We start from the raw sequence: 19,574 nt of genomic DNA, 5'->3' as shown, positions 1-19,574 counted from the left end.
GGAAAAAGTAGCCCGTATGAAATAACAATTTCCGATATTTCACTCCAACGATGTCCCTCCCAGTGTTTTTTCCCACTGACTAGACACGCGTTGACAAAATAGGGAAGCAATTAAAAAAAATTTTTTTTTTAGTGAACTTGCCTTTTGTGTGTGTGTGTGTGTGTGTGTGTGTGTGTGTACGCGTCTATATAATGAAACGGTGGTGCAAAGGTATGAAGTTTATGTTCTCATGTAGAAAAGATCTTTTCATTCGCTTCGCTCACTCATGAATGTATTCACCACTAGAAGGTAAACTTCATATCTTCATACAACCATGTGTTTAGTGCCACCCACACTTTATTATACAGTGCCCTCTACTTCATATTTGTACCCCAGTTAATCAGGAAGTCATGCATTACAGCTTGAAAGTTCCTGCACACTCCAGTCAACTCAAAAATGTACAATTTAAACGTGAAACATGTTTCAGTTACATTTTTTTCACTACAATTTTCCACCTTTTGGTGAAGTTGCTTCATCTTACACTGAAAAAAAATGGGGGAGTGAATATTATTGCCACCCTTGCATTTAAATAGTTTGTACGTACAACCTTCCTTTGCAAGTAAAACAACACCGAGTTTTCTCCTATAACATTTTATAACGTTGGAGATACAGAGCAGGCAAACGCAGCCAGATTTTGATTCAAAATGTCCTGGTATTTCATGGAGTCCATGATGCCATGTACCCTAACAAGGTTTCCGGGGTCTTTGGAGAAAAAATATGTCCAAAACGTCACAGGACTTCCACCATATTTTACAATTGGGATAGGCTCCATTTTTGTTACATCATACCATACACTGTAAAAAAATGATTTGTTGTTTTAACTTAAAGTTAGGGCGGCACGGTGGTGTAGTGGTTAGCACTGTCGCCTCACAGCAAGAAGGTCCAGGTTCGAGCCCCATGGCCGGCAAGGGCCTTTCTGTGCGGAGTTTGCATGTTCTCCCCGTGTCCACGTGGGTTTCCTCCGAGTGCTCCGGTTTCCCCCACAGTCCAAAGACATGCAGGTTAGGTTAACTGGTGACTCTAAATTGACCGTAGGTGTGAATGTGAGTGTGAATGGTTGTCTGTGTCTATGTGTCAGCCCTGTGATGACCTGGCGACTTGTCCAGGGTGTACCCTGCCTTTCGCCCGTAGTCAGCTGGGATAGGCTCCAGCTTGCCTGCGACCCTGTAGAACAGGATAAAGCGGCTAGAGATAATGAGATGAGATGAGAACTTAAAGTTAGTACCCGGGCTGCCTTAAAATTTTGAGTTCATTGAAATTCATATAGTAAGTTAAATTGTTCACCTCGTTGTGTTAACTTCTCGTCTCGTCTCGTCTTCTTCCGCTTATCCAGGACCGGGTCGCGGAGGCAGCAGTCTAAGCATGGAAGCCCAAACTTCCCTTTCCCCAGACACCTCGGCCAGCTCCTCGGGAAGAACACCGAGGCGTTCCCAGGCCAGCCGAGAGACATAGTCCCTCCAGCGTGTCCTGGGTCTTCCCCGGGGCCTCCTCCCGGGGGGACATGCCTGGAACACCTCCCCAGGGAGGCGTCCAGGAGGCATCCGAAAAAGATGCCCGAGCCACCTCAGCTGGTTCCTCTCGATGTGGAGGAGCAGCGGCTCTACTCCGAGCTCCTCCCGAGTGACTGTGCTTCTCACCCTATCTCTAAGGGAGCGCCCAGCCACCCTGCGAAGGAAACTCATTTCAGCCGCTTGTATCCGCGATCTTGTTCTTTCTGTCATTACCCAAAGCTCATGACCATAGGTGAGAGTCGGAACGTAGATCGACCGGTAAATTGAGAGCTTCGCCTTTTGGCTCAGCTCCTTCTTCACCACGACGGACCGGTAAAGCGACCGCATCACTGCGGAGGCTGCACCGATCCGCCTGTTGATCTCACGCTCCATCCTTCCCTCACTCGTGAACAAGATCCCGAGATACTTAAACTCCTCCACTTGAGGCAGGACTTCTCCACCAACCTGGAGAGGGCAAGCCACCCTTTTCCGGTCGAGAACCATGGCCTCGGACTTGGAGGTGCTGATTCTCATCCCAGCCGCTTCACACTCGACTGCAAACCGCCCCAGTGCATGCTGAAGGTCCTGGTTTGAAGAAGCCAACAGGACAACATCATCCGCAAAAAGCAGAGATGAAATCCTGTGGTTCCCAAACAGGATTCCTTCCGGCCCCTGGCTGCGCCTAGAAATTCTGTCCATAAAAATTATGAACAGAACCGGTGACAAAGGGCAGCCCTGACGGAGTCCAACATGCACTGGGAACAGGTCTGACTTACTGCCGGCAATGCGAACCAGACTCCTGCTCCGTTCGTACAGGGACCGGACAGCCCTTAGCAAAGAGCCCCGAACCCCATACTCCCGAAGCACCCCCCACAGAATACCACGGGGGACACGGTCGAATGCCTTCTCCAGATCCACAAAGCACATGTGGACTGGTTGGGCAAACTCCCATGAACCCTCGAGCACCCTATGAAGGGTATAGAGCTGGTCCAGTGTTCCGCGAGCAGGACGAAAACCGCATTGTTCCTCCTGGATCCGAGGTTCGACTATTGGTGTTAACTTACTATATTAATTTCAGTGAACTCAAAATTTTAAGGCATCCTGGGTACTAACTTTTTTTTTTTAAGTTAAAACAACAAATCATTTTTTACAGTGTAGAATATGGTTCCAGTCAAAGCTTTAGTCGTGTTTCACAAACTTCAGGCACTTTGTAGTTAACTGGCGGAAAAGGATTTTTTATGGCAAACCTTCCAAATAATTTGTTAGCATAGAGGTGGTGTCTGATGGTGGTTTTGGAGACTTGGAAACCCCAAGATTATACTTTTTCTTGTAATTCGCCAACAGTGGTCCTTGGGGATTGTTTTGCCTCTCTTACCCACCTCCTCACTGTATGTAGAGGCAAAATAAATTTGGGCCCACTTTCAGGCAAGTTTGTAACAGTTCCAGTTGGTGTCCACTTTTTTGTTATTGCCCTAACAGTAGAAATGGACATTTTCAAGCAAGTAGCTAATTTTTATAACCATTCTCTGACTTATGAAGGTCAACACATTTCTCCCTTAATTAGTTTGTTTCTCTTATCTTTCCCCATGTTGACAGATGACTAAGGGAATTTGGCCACTGTGTCACCTCATATTTGTTCCCCAGTTAATCAGGAAGTCATGGATTACAGCTCAAGTTCCTGCACACTCCAAAATGAACAATTTTAAATGGTAAACTTGCTTCATTTATGTTGGGTTCAATATAAGTTTCAGGTGTGCTAATAAAGTGGAAAATGTTTTCTCATCTCATTATCTCTAGCCGCTTTATCCTTCTACAGGGTCGCAGGCAAGCTGGAGCCTATCCCAGCTGACTACGGGCGAAAGGCAGGGTACACCCTGGACAAGTCGCCAGGTCATCACAGGGCTGACACATAGACACAGACAACCATTCACACTCACATTCACACCTACGGTCAATTTAGAGTCACCAGTTAACCTAACCTGCATGTCTTTGGACTGTGGGGGAAACCGGAGCACCCGGAGGAAACCCACGCGGACACGGGGAGAACATGCAAACTCCGCACAGAAAGGCCCTCGCCGGCCACGGGGCTCGAACCCGGACCTTCTTGCTGTGAGGCGACAGTGCTAACCACTACATCACCGTGCCACCCGATTTTTTTTTTTCTTCTAATCCTTTTTACTGATCTTTACAAGGGGTGCCAATAATCATGGAGGGCACTATATGTCTGCATGTGTATGTCTGTCTGAATTCCTTCCTAACAGTAGATTAATGGGCATGTGCAATAGTCTTGGCAGTTCAGTTGATGAAAATTTAAATAGTGTTCTATATCCCCCCCCGTCCCCCCGAATTCAAGTAATACTGTGAAATGCATTCATAATCCAGTTAGTGTATCCATCATGTGCATCCTCTGTCCTTGCCCTCGGCTTGCTCTTTGTTTTTGTTTATGACTTTGGGTGTCTTCTTGTGACCATGCCCCATTTAACTGATTTGCTGTATTAAAGCTGTTCCTGCTCAGATTCTCAGTAAAAGATTGTGGGAAAACTTGGCTTAGGAAGATTGAGAATTCCATTTGCACAAGTCAAGACACATAAAAGAATTCAGTATGAACAGAGATGGACACGGGGTGTACATGGCAGAAGCCTGTGTAAATCTGCATGTATGGTATTCTGCATGGCTTTCAGGGAAAAAAGTCTTACAGTACTGATAGATTATACTAGAACAAAAGGACTGTACTTTAACTGTAATATTGACTATATTGTAATGCAGAGTTATTTTATATAATATTATAGTTGTGGTCAGAAGTTTACATACAGTGACATGAATGTCATCTTGGATATGAATGTCATAGAAATATTTGGGCTTTCAGTAATTTCTTTGAACTGTTCTTTTTCTGTGGCAGAATGATTGTACAGCATAGAGCATGATGTACAAGCTTCTGGCAGAATTCTGGTTGTATATTTCATGACTCTTCATGGTAGAATTGATAGAGTTCAATTAAATTTGTTTTTTCTTGGCATGGCCTCGACTTGTAAGCACGGTCCATATATTTTCAATAGGGTTGAAGTCAGGAATTGTTTTATGCTTAATGTTAGCCTGCTTTATCCTCCACAACCAGCTCTGATGCGTGTTTGGGTTCATTGTCCTGTTGTAAGCCCCAAGTCGTGCTCAAGTTTCTGATGGTTTATGCTGAATTTTGAGGTAGTCCGCCTTCATTATTCCATCCACTTTGTGCAATGAACCAGTTCCAATGGCAGCAAAACAGCCCCAGAGCATGATGCTGCTACCAACACCACCAGCAGTTGGTACAGTGTCCCTCTGTACATGGTGGTCATTGTGGCCAAACAACTCAATCTTTGTCTCATCTGACCATACAGCTATCCTCCAGAAGGCTGTTTCTTTGTCCATGTGGTCAGCTTCAAACTTTAAGCTTGGAGGTGTCAATTTTGGAGCAGGGGGCTATTTCCTAGATAGCAGCCTCTTAGTCCACACTCAAAAAAAATAATTGTACCAAAAATGTTGACTTTAAGTATTTCAGTTACATGAAGTTTTCCATGTAATTTTATTAGGCAAGTTCAGCGTAAGGGTCCCATTTAATTCAAAGTGTTTAAACACTTTGAATTAAATGGGACCCTTACATTGAACTTACCTAATTAAATTACATGGAAAACTTCATGTAATTGAAATACTTAAAGTCAACGTTTTTGGTACAGTTATTTTTATGAGTGCATGGTGATCTGAACTGTAGACAGTGATCCATCAGCTTCCAGTTCATGGCAGGGCTGTGCCATGGTGGCTCCCAGGTTGTTCCTGACCATCCAAACCAATTTCCTTTCAGCTGAGGGTGACAGTTTGGGTTTTCTTGAAGCAAAGTGGTTTGGCAAAGTGACTACACCTCACAATAACTTGCATACAATTGTTTGAACTGATCTTGGAATTTGCAGTTGTTTAGAAATGGCTCCAAGAGACATTCCGGAGTTGTGTTTATCTGCGATCCTCTTTCTCAGATCTGCACTCCTTGGACTTTCCCATTTTACTGTGCGTTGGTCAATCCAATGAGTGCTGTAAGCAAACCCTTTTTATGAAGGCACAGAAGCTAAAACCTGTAGTCAATCATGATCACTAACAGGAAGTTAAGAGACCTTGGCCTTGGCAAGATAAAAGACATTTTGGAAGTTTCATCACCTCTGAATTAATAATCTAAGTGAGCGTATGTAAATCTTTGACCCTGTGTGTATAATTTTGACCCTGTGTTGATTTCAGAAAACCCAAAGAAAATTAAAACTTGTGCACCAAATTCTAGTGTGGTTTTTTTTTGTTTTTTTTTAATTAAAGATGTATGCTGTACAGTCATTCTGCCACAGAAAAAGAACAGTTCAAAGAAATTACTGAAAGCCCAAATATTGCTACAACATTCATATCCAAGATGACATTCATGTAAACTTCTAACCACAAGTGTGTGTGATTTATATAATATAAAAATAATTTACACAGAGAGCGAGCGAGCGTGATGTGACTTACATGGTCGTGTTCAGAAATTTAAGGCCCATTTTCTGATTCTCTTTGAGTTTTGACATCTATGCATCTGTAGGTGATTTTCTCTTTTTATATTTGTCAGGTTTATATGGAATTATCATTGTAACCAGCTGAGGAACTGATTAGAGTTTGACATAGATTCAAACAGGTTGAGGGTCCTAGCAAGGTCAAATGTTCTAAAATAATTTTCCTTCCTCTTTAAAGTATACTAGTAGTTACTGGCCATGAACCTGATTTCCTCTGAATGGTACTCTTCACAGGGGCTAAATCGCTCCATGCGTCTCCTCAGTGACGTAGATTTGGTCCTAGCAGAAGTCTCCAGCGAGGGGCGCTGATTGTATGGGACCTCGCAATCGAAACGCTCTCAGGCGAGTGGGGGAGGGGATTCCCTGCTGAGGCTGCGCGCAGTGTTAGCACAAGCATGTAGCCTATGGGAAATGAATAGCAGGCCTAGAAATTCATTTTTTTTTTTTTTTTCACCAGCCAGCTGGACTAGTTACCTTCCAAAGTAACTAGCCAAACAGAAAATCACCTAGCCAAAATTTGTTTGTGTATGAATTTTACTTCTGTCAAAAATAACATAAAAGAGAATAGTTACCATTTGTTCATGACTAATGTGCATTTATTTCAAGACCCGAGTATTTTGATACTGTTGTTAAATACATAAATGAGAACAACACAGAGCACCATAATATAATATCAACAAATACTATGCTGGAAAACTTGGCAACTTGGTGTATAAGTATTGAAAGCAAATATACTTACTATCATGACTATAGCACCCAAAATATGTCCAACATGCTTTCTGTATTTAACCATTTATGAGAGAGAAAGCATTAGGAGCTTCATATTGACTAGGAATCAACTTGAAAAAAATTAATTATTCCATAAAAATCGTATCGCAGCCAAGGCCTACCCTGCTCCCACGTTTGCTTATAAGTCCTTTGTCGTTTCTCCTCTTCAGACCGAGGTCGCTTTGTCCCCGTCTCTGACGGTTTCTGTACACCTTTCAGAAAATTCCACATCGCAGCGTAGCTTTGGCAGATGTAGGTGTAAACAACAACAAAAACACGTGTTTAAATGGGCGATAATGTGGCCACATCTATTGAATTTGATAATGTGATTACCGCGATATTCAGCGAGATGCGTTATATGCATGCACAGTAGTGAAAAAACCGACAGCCTGACTCGTACACGATGTGATTCGTAATTCTTCGGTATTTTCCATCCTGCCGATTAAACACATCGATTAACACAGACACGGCACGCGCTTAATATGTGGCGGCTTTAGTTGACGGTGTGTCTGAATCTTCGCTTCATATATATTTTTTTATTTTCAACTAGCCAGCCGGGCTGGCTAGTGACAGGAATTACCCGCCAAATGACAAATTAAGTCGCCTCGGGCGACCGGACCACCGCGAATTTCGAGCCGTGAATGGTGCGTTGGATTAGCACAAGGTGTGTGGAAAATCAAAAATATTGTCTTGGTGCCCCTCTGGTGTGTCACCAATCCATGTGCAAAGTATGGAGTATATGCATCCAGCCATGTCGATTTGCATAGGTGAACAGACAGTCTTCTTTTAGTAGGATGGATAGATAGTTTATGGGTATTTCAGGCATACTAATTTGTAACAAGGGCTAGACTTATTGGTGGCAGAGAGATTCCCCTTGATGCTGTTGTTTTTTTTTATTTTCAGCTATGTTAGTGAAACAGGGTAAGTTCAACAAGTTTGAACTTGAGGTAAAGCTAGGCATGTTTATGCAGTGTTTGCCTAGGTAGGTAATTAATGCTAGTTCATCAGCTAGCTTGAGATTTTAATAGATGACTCCTATAGCTATTTTTTCCCCCTCAGTAGTGTTTTTTTTTTTTTTTTAATTTTGTGGTATTCTGTACTGTGCAACTCAAGACTGTCAATGTTCTAATTGTTCACAGCAGTTTCTTATAGCAGTATCATATTCTTTAGAAGTCTTTTATTGTGTAATCTGAAGTTTTGTTCTTATGTGGATTGAAATGACAAAGCATTTTCAGTCTTTGATTTTTGAGACTTTCAGATCCCAAAACTGCACATTTGGCAATAGAGTTAAAATAAGAGTAGAATTAAATATAATTTTAAATTTATAATTAAAAAGTTTTAATTTTAAATTACAGTTTAAAATATGTATTCTGTAAGAGTAGTTTTAAGGAAAAGAATGTGATGAATATGGAAAAATATATGGAGTCTGTAAGAATATTTGGCAATTAAAAAAAAAAACATTCGTCAGCACACATTTCAGTATGAAAATTGTAAATATTATAATGGCTGCCTGGCAACTCTGCTGCCAGTAAGTTCCAGTGAATTTACAAATTTTTCCAAAATTTATTTTTTGATCTATTTATTTTACAGTGAAGCTGAAGCATCCCAGTGTGTGTGTGTGTGTGTGTGTGTGTGTTAGTTAGTTAGTTATTACAAAGTACAGTGCACGTACCCTGGTATATAGTACCTGTTGATCTGTGTTATGGTACTTAACTGGAACACCCACAATGCAGTTGGGCTTTGCATTAAATAAGAATGTTGCACAGTAAAATAATAAGGTTTGAAACTGGTTTGGTGCAGTTTATTCAAATGGAGAAGGTGAAACTGATGTGTTGCTGAAAGTGTCTGCATTTGCATACTCCTATGGTGCAAGGTATTCATGCCATGTACTCTGGTGCAACATATTATTTGGAAAATAATGTTCTTTATCTTTTAATTTTGTTGGTAACCAGTAGAAGCCAGCCCATCACATTTTCTGTCTTTAGTTACCTGACTTTTACAGACTTTAGAAACTTGATATAGATTTTGGCACTGACTAAAAGCGGAGCTCCTATCTGTTTCTGGATTATAGAATTTTCTTATATCATAGCCAGCCTCTTTTGTTTTATTTCTTTATCGTTATAGTTACTGTACTGTTTCTTTATGTTGTACAAAACATACACAGAAGAGAATAGCTCTGGCCTGATGAGTAGAGTCAGGGCAGTGATTTTTATTTACAAATTCGATTTCACCATTGCTGAGACAAGAATACAAAAAAAAATATTGGAAAAAATATATAAAGTATGAAAAATAAGTATTTTATCGACTTTTATTCAAAAAGTAGAATGAAGAAGAATGAGTTGGATTTTTTTTATCGAGACTCACCATAATTAAAAATAAAAATTCAGGCATGACGCGTGTGCGTCATGCATGGAGATTTTCCCACCATGATTGGGTTGCCTGTGATGGCAGGCACGCGAGTACGCGACACACGGCAATGTCTGGCGACAACAGCGACAAGTTACTCACTACTATACTGTCCCAACTACTACTCTACTTCACACTTCACTAGTTGTTGGGTTTCTTGTGGTGCCAGGCACGCACAGGACCGAAAAAAATCAGAAAACAATTCGATGGGTTTCTTTTTGTATCCACACTCTATGCCTATGGGGCTCTGCTAGGCTGGGGCTCTGCTAACCCTGGCCACGAGGCGGTGTGTATGACTGGCAATTACTAATAACCCTGGCCACTAGGTGCTGTGTATGACTGGTATTACACTGGTATGGTGGCAGGCACACACAGGACTGAAACCATCAGAAAACAACTCGATGGGCTTCTTTATGTATCCACACTCTATGCCTATGGGGCTCCGCTCAGGAGCTCTGCTTAAAAAAAAAGTAGCTGGTCAGTTTTTGTCGTTTTTGTTTGATGCATGTCAATAAACATAAGATGATCAGAGCATGGCAACCCTTATAAAAACATTCAGTAGAATATTTAATGTTTTTATAAGGTGTTGTCATGCAATATATTGCTTATGGAATGTACTATGCTGTTAGTCCCAGTGTTTAGTGAATTTACAACTGTGACTTTTATGTACAGTGGTGCTTAAAAGTTTGTGAACCCTTTAGAATTTTCTATATTTCTGCATAAATATGACCTAAAACATCAGATTTTCACACAAGTCCTAAAAGTAGATAAAGAGAACCCAGTTAAACAAACGAGACAAAAATATTATACTTGGCCATTTATTTATTGAGGAAAATGATCCAATATTACATATCTGTGAGTGGCAAAAGTATGTGAACCTCTAGGATTAGCAGTTAATTTGAAGGTAAAATTAGAGTCAGGTGTTTTCAATCAATGGGATGACGATCAGGTGTGAGTGGGCACCTTGTTTTATTTAAAGAACAGGGATCTATCAAAGTCTGATCTTCACAACACATGTTTGTGGAAGTGTATCATGGCACTGTAGAAATTCGGATGGGTGGGTGGAGCACAGAAGGACGGCAGGCCAGAACTGAGTTCAAAAAAACCTCTTTACTGGCACTTTTCAGTGATTTTTACACTCTCTCCCAGCCACATGCGTGCACACACAGGTCATCTGGTTGGGGAGAGAGCTCTCTTCCTCTGCGCTCTCTCTCTCTCCTTATATAGGGCGCGGTCACTGGGGAAGACACACAAACACACGCTAACTGACATCAGGTAGTGATTCTGCCACTTACCTTCCCTGACTCCGCCCTCCGGTCACAGACCAACGCTTGACCACGCCCCCGCTGCCACAGGCACGAACAAAGGAGATTTCTGAGGACCTCAGTAAAAGCGTTGTTGATGCTCATCAGGCTGGAAAAGGTTACAAAACCATCTCTAAAGAGTTTGGACTCCACCAGTCCACAGTCAGACAGATTGTGTACAAATGGAGGAAATTCAAGACCATTGTTACCCTCCCCAGGAGTGGTCGACCAACAAAGATCACTCCAAGAGCAAGGCATGTAATAGTCAGTGAGGTCACAAAGGCCCCCAGGGTAACTTCTAAGCAACTGAAGGCCTCTCTCACATTGGCTAATGTTCATGAGTCCACCATCAGGAGAACACTGAACAACAATGGTGTGCATGGCAGGGTTGCAAGGAGAAAGCCACTGCTCTCCAAAAAGAACATTGCTGCTCGTCTGCAGTTTGCTAAAGATCACGTGGACAAGCCAGAAGGCTATTGGAAAAATGTTTTATGGATGGATGAGACCAAAATAGAACTTTTTGGTTTAAATGAGAAGCATTATGTTTGGAGAAAGGAAAACACTGCATTCCAGCATCAGAACCTAATCCCATCTGTGAAACATGGTGGTGGTAGTATCATGGTTTGGGCCCGTTTTGCTGCATCTGGGCCAGGACGGCTTGCCATCATTGATGGAACAATGAATTGTGAATTATACCAGCGAATTCTAAAGGAAAATATCAGTACATCTGTCCATGAACTGAATCTCAAGAGAATGTGGGTCATGCAGCAAGACAACGACCCTAGCACACAAGTTGTTCTACCAAAGAGTGGTTAAAGAAGAATAAAGTTAATGTTTTGGAATGGCCAAGTCAAAGTCCTGACCTTAATCCAATCGAAATGTTGTGGAAGGACCTGAAGTGAGCAGTTCATGTGAGGAAAGCCAGCAACATCCCAGAGTTGAAGCTGTTCTGTATGGAGGAATGGGCTAAAATTCCTCCAAGCCGGTGTGCAGGACTGATCAACAGTTACCGGAAACGTTTAGTTGCAGTTATTGTTGCACAAGGGGGTCACACCAGATACTGAAAGCAAAGGTTCACATACTTTTGCCCGTCACAGATATGTAATATTGGATCATTTTCCTCAGTAAATAAAAGAACAAGTATAATATTTTTGTCTCATTTGTTTAACTGTTTTTTTAATCTACTTTTAGGACTTGTGTGAAAATCTGATGTTGTTTTAGGTCATATTTATGCAGAAATATAGAAAATTCTAAAGGGTTCACAAACTTTCAAGCACCACTGTATGTGTGGTCATTGTTGTTTTCGTGTTATATTGTTTCCTATTTTATATTTAGGGTCCCATGGTTTGGGTGTGGTGTGCTCTCTGCCATGCCTCCCGCCATGACGGATCAGCTGGATGTGTGGGCGGACCCAGCACTGGATGGAAACGATCAGGTGCCTGTGGATTTCCTGTTGCCCACTGGAATCTACATTCAGATGGATGTTCCCAGAGAGAGCACCATCCATCAAATCAAACAGGTAAGTGCTGCTGTCAGTCATTTTCTCACCCTGCTTACAAAGGAGAGTCCTTTTATCTGTCTGTGTCCATTCATTTATTTTTTATAAAAGACCTTTTTCTTCTATACCTGGATAAGTGTGAGTCAGTGGTCATATCCTTGGCTTATCCTACAGTGTCATATTGTCTGTAATATTGTAATAAATCTATAAATAATGCACTTATCACTTTAATTCAAATATTAGTATTTGAATGAGCTTAAATGTCACAATACATTATCTTTTTGTTCATTGTAAACCCTGAAATGTTTTGTTACCCCATATTAAAACTGGCATTCTTGCATATTATGCTGGGAGTGGGTTTAAATAGCTGCCCAGTGATGATGAGGATAAAGTTTTGAAATTGGGAGAAGGCACCAGGTCCGTTTTGGCCTGGACGTGGAAGCAGTCAGTCAGGTCTTCTGTTGAATACACTACTTTCCTTCAAAGGACAATACTTTGATTCAGTGGAGTACCTTTTTCCCTGTCATGAGCGATGGACTTCAGGGAGGATCATATTCCGTGGATGGATTCTTTTTTTTCAACAAGGACCTAATGAAATAAGGGTTCATGTCAGATACTGGCATTTTCTTGAGTTCTAATAATACAGCAAACAATGGTGAGGTAATGTGGAGGGTGTGGGGTTCCTCCCACCCCCATTGATAAGGAAGGCTTCGGGCCCTGGACATTGAGACAGTGTTTCGTACATGGAGACTTTACATTTATTTTTTGTGATCACTATTTCTTTTCTGGGTGTGGGAAGCCTTTTCTGTGCGTGCGTGCGTGCGTGTGTAAAACCAAATTTTACCAGCAAGGGGGCAACATGTTACAATATCACTGGGTTGATAACGTGACCAAGACTTTTTCTGTGCAAATAATTTACTATTTCATGCAATTAACAGCCAAACATGTGGCAGCACCACAGTGCATAAAATCATGAGATTTTTAGTTAATGGTCACAGAATGAGGGGGATGATGTGATCCTAGTGACTTTTTGACCATGGTATGGTTGTTGTCCCAGGAGGTCTGGTTTGAGTATTTCAGAAACTGCTGATCTCCTGGAATTTTTAAACACAGCCTCTAGAATTTACATTGAATAATATGTAAAATAAAAAAAAAGATCCAGTAAACAGCAAGTTTCCACTTCTGCAAGTGGAAATACCTATTTGAGGGAGGTCAGATGAGAATGGCCAGACTGGTTTGAGGCAAGAAGGCAATGTTACCTCAAACACTCGTTATAACCATGGTGAGCAGATAAGCATCTCTGAAAGAACATCATGTTGAACCTTGAGGTGGATATTCTACAACAACAGAAGACACTTTGGGCAGCCAAAATAGGTATCTGAGACATAGGCTTGCTGAAACTGAACAGTTGAAAATTGGAAAAAATACCGTCTGATCTGATGACTCTCAATTTCTGCTGCCACATGAAGACAGTAGGTTGAGAATTTGGCTTCAACAGCATGAATCCATGGACCCAGTGTGCCTAGTGTAAAAATTTCAAGCGGGTGGTGTATTCATACTGGGAATGTATTCTTGGCACACGTTGGATCACTCTAGCAGTGTTTTGAATGCCAGTCTGTCTGAGTATTGTTGTGGACTATGTGCATCTCTTTATGGCCACAATTTACCCATTTCATAATGGCTACTTCCAGTATGATAATGTGCCATGTTGTAAAACCCAAGATGTCTCAAACTGGTTCCATAGACATGTCCGTGAGCTGTGTGTACTTCAGTGGCCTCTCCTTCACCAGATCTGAATCCAGTAAAATACCTTTTGGGATGTGAGAGAACAGGAGATTCAGAGCATGAATGCTGAAAAATCTGCAGCTTACAAACCTCCAATTATGTGATGCAGTCATCTCAAAGGAATGTTTGAATCCATTCCATGAAAAAGAGGGGTCTGACCCAGTATTGGTATGGTGCTTCTAATAAAGTGACCAACGAACATGTGTCCCCTTTTATTTTTCCAGGTTTTTTTTTCCACTTATTAGAGGAGTCAAAATATTGTGTTTTTGTGTGTGTGTGTGTGTATACACACATGTATGTACACACACACACACACACACACACACACACACACACACACAGTGCTCAGCGTAAATGAGTACACCCCCTTTGAAAAGTAAAATTTTAAACAATATCTCAATGAACACAAACAATTTCCAAAATGTTGACAAGACAAAGTTTAATATAACATCTGTTTAACTTATGTGAAAGTAAGGTTAATAATATAACTTAGATTCCACATTTTTTCAGTTTTATTCAAATTAGGGTGGTGCAAAAATGAGTACACCCCACAACAAATACTACTACATCTAGTACTTTGTATGGCTTCCATGATTTCTAATGACAGCACCAAGTCTTCTAGGCATGGAATGAACAAGTTGGCGACATTTTGCAACATCAATCTTTTTCCATTCTTCAACAATGACCTCTTTTAGTGACTGGATGCTGGATGGAGAGTGATGCTCAACTTGTCTCTTCAGAATTCCCCATAGGTGTTTGATTGGGTTCAGATCAGGAGACATACTTGGCCACTGAATCACTTTCACCCTGTTCTTCTTCAGAAATCCAACAGTGGCCTTAGATGTGTGTTTAGTCATGTTGGAAAAGTGCACAACGACCAAGGGTATGGAGTGATGGTAGCATCTTCTCTTTCAGTATAAAGCAATACATCTGTGAATTCATGATGCTATCAATGAAATGTAGCTCCCCGACACCAGCAGCACTCATGCAGCCCCACATAAGGACACTGCCACCACCATGTTTCACTGTAGGCACCATGCATTTTTCTTTGTATTCCTCACCTTTCCGACACCATACAGTTTTGAAGCCATCAGTTCCAAAAACATTTATCTCTGTCTCATCACTCCAGAGTATAGAGTCCCAGTAGTCTTCATCTTTGTCAGCATGGGCCCTGGCAAACTCTAGGTGGGCTTTTTGGTGCCTGGGTTTTAGGAGAGGCTTCTTTCGTGGACGGCATCCATGCATGCCATTCCTCTGCACTGTACGCCATATTGTGTCACAGGAAATAGTCACCCCAGTTTGGCTTTCTTCTACTTTAGATAACTGCAGTGAACTTGCATGCCGATTTTCTTCAACCCTTCTCATCAGAAGACACTCCTGTCGAGGTGTTAACTTCCGTGGACGACCTGGATGTCTCTGTGAGATGGTTGCAGTTCCATCTTTCTTACATTTTTGTACCACTTTTGCTACAGTATTCTGACTGATAAGTAAAGCTTTGCTGATCTTCTTGTAGCCTTCACCTTTGTGGTGTAAAGAAATTATTTTCTTTGGGGAATTCTGAAGAGACAAGTTGAGCATCACTCTCCATCCAGCATCCAGTCACTAAAAGAAGTCATTGTTGAAGAATGGAAAAAGATTGATGTTGCAAAATGTCGCCAACTTGTTCATTCCATGCCTAGAAGACTTGGTGCTGTCATTAAAAATCATGGAGGCCATACAAAGTACTAGATGTAGTAGTTTTTGTTGTGGGGTGTACTCATTTTTGCACCACCCTAATTTGAGTAAAACTGAAAAAATGTGTAATCTAAGTTATATTATTAACTTTACTTTCACGTTATAAGTTAAACAGATGTTATATTAAACTTTGTCTTGTCAACATTTTGGAAATTGTTTGTGTTCATTGAGATATTGTTTAAAATTTTACTTTTCAAAGGGGGTGTACTCATTTATGCTGAGCACTGTGTGTGTGTGTGTGTGTGTGTGTGTGTGTCTATATATATATATATCGCTTTCGAGTAAGGCCATCGCTCGTAATTACAGAAAGATTTATTGATTATGAGAACGGATATGGCTTTTAAGCCCTGCTAGTGATTTAAACTGTCTTGCACATATTGCACATTGTTGAGACTTGTTTGAATTGGCTGCTGGTGGTGGCATCTGGTTACCACGGATCTTAGCATGTCTTTTCAAACCACCTGCTGACCTGCATTCTTTACCACATGTTTCCTACGTATGGATAAGTGGTTGATTGAGTACCGCATTATAATCAACTGGAGCGCTCATTTCATGACTTCTCATGTGACTTATCAGGCCTGCCTTGCTTAGGCACAACCTTCTGCAAACCTGACATGTAAACTCATCCTGGTTGCCTTTACTTAACGGGAGTTGAACAGGAAATCCTTTACGGACATCCCTCTTCAATTCCTCGTTCGCAGTTCGAGCAGCTTCAAAAGCAGCTTTACCCTCATGTACTACTACTCTCCTCCAATTGCTGTGATCAGCTGCTTCTGTCTCCCATGTGTCAGTGCAGATGTTTGCCACTTTCAAAGCTGTTTTTAGGCAGTCTTTGTATCTCTTCTTTGGCTTGTGTTGGGGTTGACTCCCATTTGCCAGTTCGCCACAGAATAGGTGCTTTGGCAGCCTGTCATCTTCCATGCGAGCGACATGACCACTCCATCGAAGCCTGTTTTTTAATACCAGAGCTTCAATACTCTCACAGCCTGACCTTTGCAGCACCTCGACATCACTGACATGCTCTTTCCAATGGATTCCAAGAATCCTTCTGAGGCACATCTGATGGAAGCGCTCTAGGTGTTTGAGGTCATGGCGATATGTCACCCAGGTTTCGCACGCATATAAGAGAGATGGCCCTGTGATGACCTGGCGACTTGTCCAGGGTGTACCCCGCCTTTCGCCCGTAGTCAGCTGGGATAGGCTCCAGCTTGCCTGCGACCCTGTAGAAGGATAAAGCGGCTAGAGATAATGAGATGAGATGAGATAAGAGAGATGTCAGCACACATGCTTGGTAAACCTTCACTTTTGTCTTGCGATGGACACCATGTTGACTCCAGAGGCGCTGTTCCAGTCTACCAAAAGCATCACTGGCTTTTTGCACTCTGTGAGGAATCTTATCATTGAGATTGCAGTGCTGATTAACAGTGCTACCAAGATATACAAATTGATCAACTACTCCAAGCCTCTTGCCATAAACGTAGTTGTTTAGTTCTATGTACTGCTTACCCCATGCCGGTTGATACATCACGACAGTCTTTTTAAGGCTAATAGTCAGCCCAAGCGCAGTACACGCATCAGAAAAGGCATCCATGATATGCTGCATATCGGTTTCAGTATGTGCAACGAGATCGCAGTCATCTGCATAGAGTAAATCTCTGACCAAGGTTGTAAAGAATCTGGTTTTTGCCAAGTCTTTACAACCTTGGTCAGAGATTTACTCTATGCAGATGACTGTGATCTTGTTTCTCTCTCGTGTCTTGCTCGTCTCTCTCTCTCGTGTGTTTCTTTGGATTACAAGACAGTTTAAATCACGAGCAGGGCTTAAAAGCCATATCCGTTCTCATCATCAATAAATCTTTCTGTAATTATGAGCGATGGCCTTACTCGTAAGCGAGGAGGCAGCCATCAGAAACTGGGTACTATGGGGGTACCCCACTAAATATACTGTCAATAAACTATACGGTTTTGAATGGTGATGTGGGTTTTAATTTGAAATAAAATGATGAAATAAATAATACAGATAAAACTAAATCTTTGATGTGGATACTCTATTCAGAATTTGGCAAAAATTCTGCAAATTTGTGGAAAAATGGCGGCTTGATCTGGGACATAAATGGTTGACTACAACCTTAAAAAGTGGCACCCGTTAAGAGGTGGGATATATTCGACAGCAAGAGGACATTCAATTTTTGAAGTTGATGGTTTGGGAGCAGGAGAAATGGGCAAGCATAAGGATCTGAGCAACTTTGACAAGGGCCAAATTGTGATGGCTAGATGACTAGGCCTGAGCATCTCTAAAATGGTATGCAGTGGTTAAGTGGTCCAAGGAAATACAACCAGTTAACCGGTAACAGGGTCATGGGTGTCGAAGGCTAGCCCATATGGTCCAATCCCCCAGAAGTGCTACTGTAGCACAAACTGCTGAAAAAGTTAATGTCTAAAACAGAAGGGTGTCAGCATAACACAAATATCTGGTAGTCTATCACCTCTTTCTCCAAGTCAGTATTTGACAGAGAATCACTGTTGATGCACTGAACCACCACATACAGCACATGGATGATGTTTTTATAGTACAACCCCGATTGCAAAAAAGTTGGGACAAAGTACAAATTGTAAATAAAAACGGAATGCAATAATGTACAAATCTCAAAAACTGATATTGTATTCACAATAGAACATGGACAACATATCAAATGTCGAAAGTGAGACATTTTGAAATTTCATGACAGCAACACATCTCAAAAAAGTTGGGACAGGGGCAATAAGAGGCTGGAAAAGTTAAAGGTACAAAAAAGGAACAGCTGGAGGGCCAAGTTGCAACTCATTAGGTCAATTGGCAATAGGTCATTAACATGACTGGGTATAAAAAGAGCATCTTGGAGTGGCAGCGGCTCTCAGAAGTAAAGATGGGAAGAGGATCACCAATCCCCCTAATTCTGCACCGACAAATAGTGGAGCAATATCAGAAAGGAGTTCGACAGTGTAAAATTGCAGAGAGTTTGAACATATCATCATCTACAGTGCATAATATCATCAAAAGATTCAGAGAATCTGGAAGAATCTCTGTGCGTAAGGGCCAAGGCCGGAAAACCATACTGGGTGCCCGTGATCTTCGGGCCCTTAGACGGCACTGCATCACATACAGGCACGCTTCTGTATTGGAAATCACAAAATGGGCTCAGGAATATTTCCAGAGAACATTATCTGTGAACACAATTCACCGTGCCATCCACCGTTGCCAGCTAAAACTCTATAGTTCAAAGAAGCCGTATCTAAACATGATCCAGAAGCGCAGACGTCTTCTCTGGGCCAAGGCTCATTTAAAATGAACTGTGGCAAAGTGGAAAACTGTTCTGTGGTCAGACGAATCAAAATTTGAAGTTCTTTATGGAAATCGGGGATGCCGTGTCATTCGGACTAAGGAGGAGAAGGATGACCCAAGTTGTTATCAGCGCTCAGTTCAGAAGCCTGCATCTCTGATGGTATGGGGTTGCATTAGTGTGTGTGGCATGGGCAGCTTACACATCTGGAAAGACACCATCAATGCTGAAAGGTATATCCAGGTTCTAGAGCAACATATGCACCCATCCAGACGACGTCTCTTTCAGGGAAGACCTTGCATTTTCCAACATGACAATGCCAAACCACATACTGCATCAATTACAGCATCATGGCTGCGTAGAAGAAGGGTCCGGGTACTGAACTGGCCAGCCTGCAGTCCAGATCTTTCACCCATAGAAAACATTTGGCGCATCATAAAACGGACGATACTACAAAAAAGACCTAAGACAGTTGAGCAACTAGAATCCTACATTAGACAAGAATGTTGTTAACATTCCTATCCCTAAACTTGAGCAACTTGTCTCCTCAGTCCCCAGACATTTACAGACTGTTGTGAAGAGAAAAGGGGATGTCTCACAGTGGTAAACATGGCCTTGTCCCAACTTTTTTGAGATGTGTTGTTGTCATGAAATTTAAAATCACCTAATTT

General features: G+C 41.7%; 1 protein-coding gene across 2 annotated transcripts in view; it reads left to right on the top strand.

The window, feature by feature from the left end:
* pik3cb (phosphatidylinositol-4,5-bisphosphate 3-kinase, catalytic subunit beta) overlaps positions 1 to 19,574 on the top strand; it is a 95,640-nt gene that overhangs the window by 32,720 nt on the left and 43,346 nt on the right. For both annotated transcript variants that reach the window (XM_060905953.1, XM_060905952.1), the window contains exon 2: positions 11,902 to 12,085. In XM_060905953.1, the coding sequence (XP_060761936.1) occupies positions 11,936 to 12,085 (150 nt within the window). In that variant the 5' untranslated portion in view covers positions 11,902 to 11,935. The remainder of the gene's footprint in view (positions 1 to 11,901; positions 12,086 to 19,574) is intronic.

This window comes from Neoarius graeffei, chromosome 23, assembly GCF_027579695.1.
Source record: "Neoarius graeffei isolate fNeoGra1 chromosome 23, fNeoGra1.pri, whole genome shotgun sequence".
Lineage (NCBI taxonomy): Eukaryota > Metazoa > Chordata > Actinopteri > Siluriformes > Ariidae > Neoarius > Neoarius graeffei.
The sequence above is the reverse complement of the archived record's forward strand: the minus strand, read 5'-3'. Positions and strand labels throughout refer to the sequence as shown.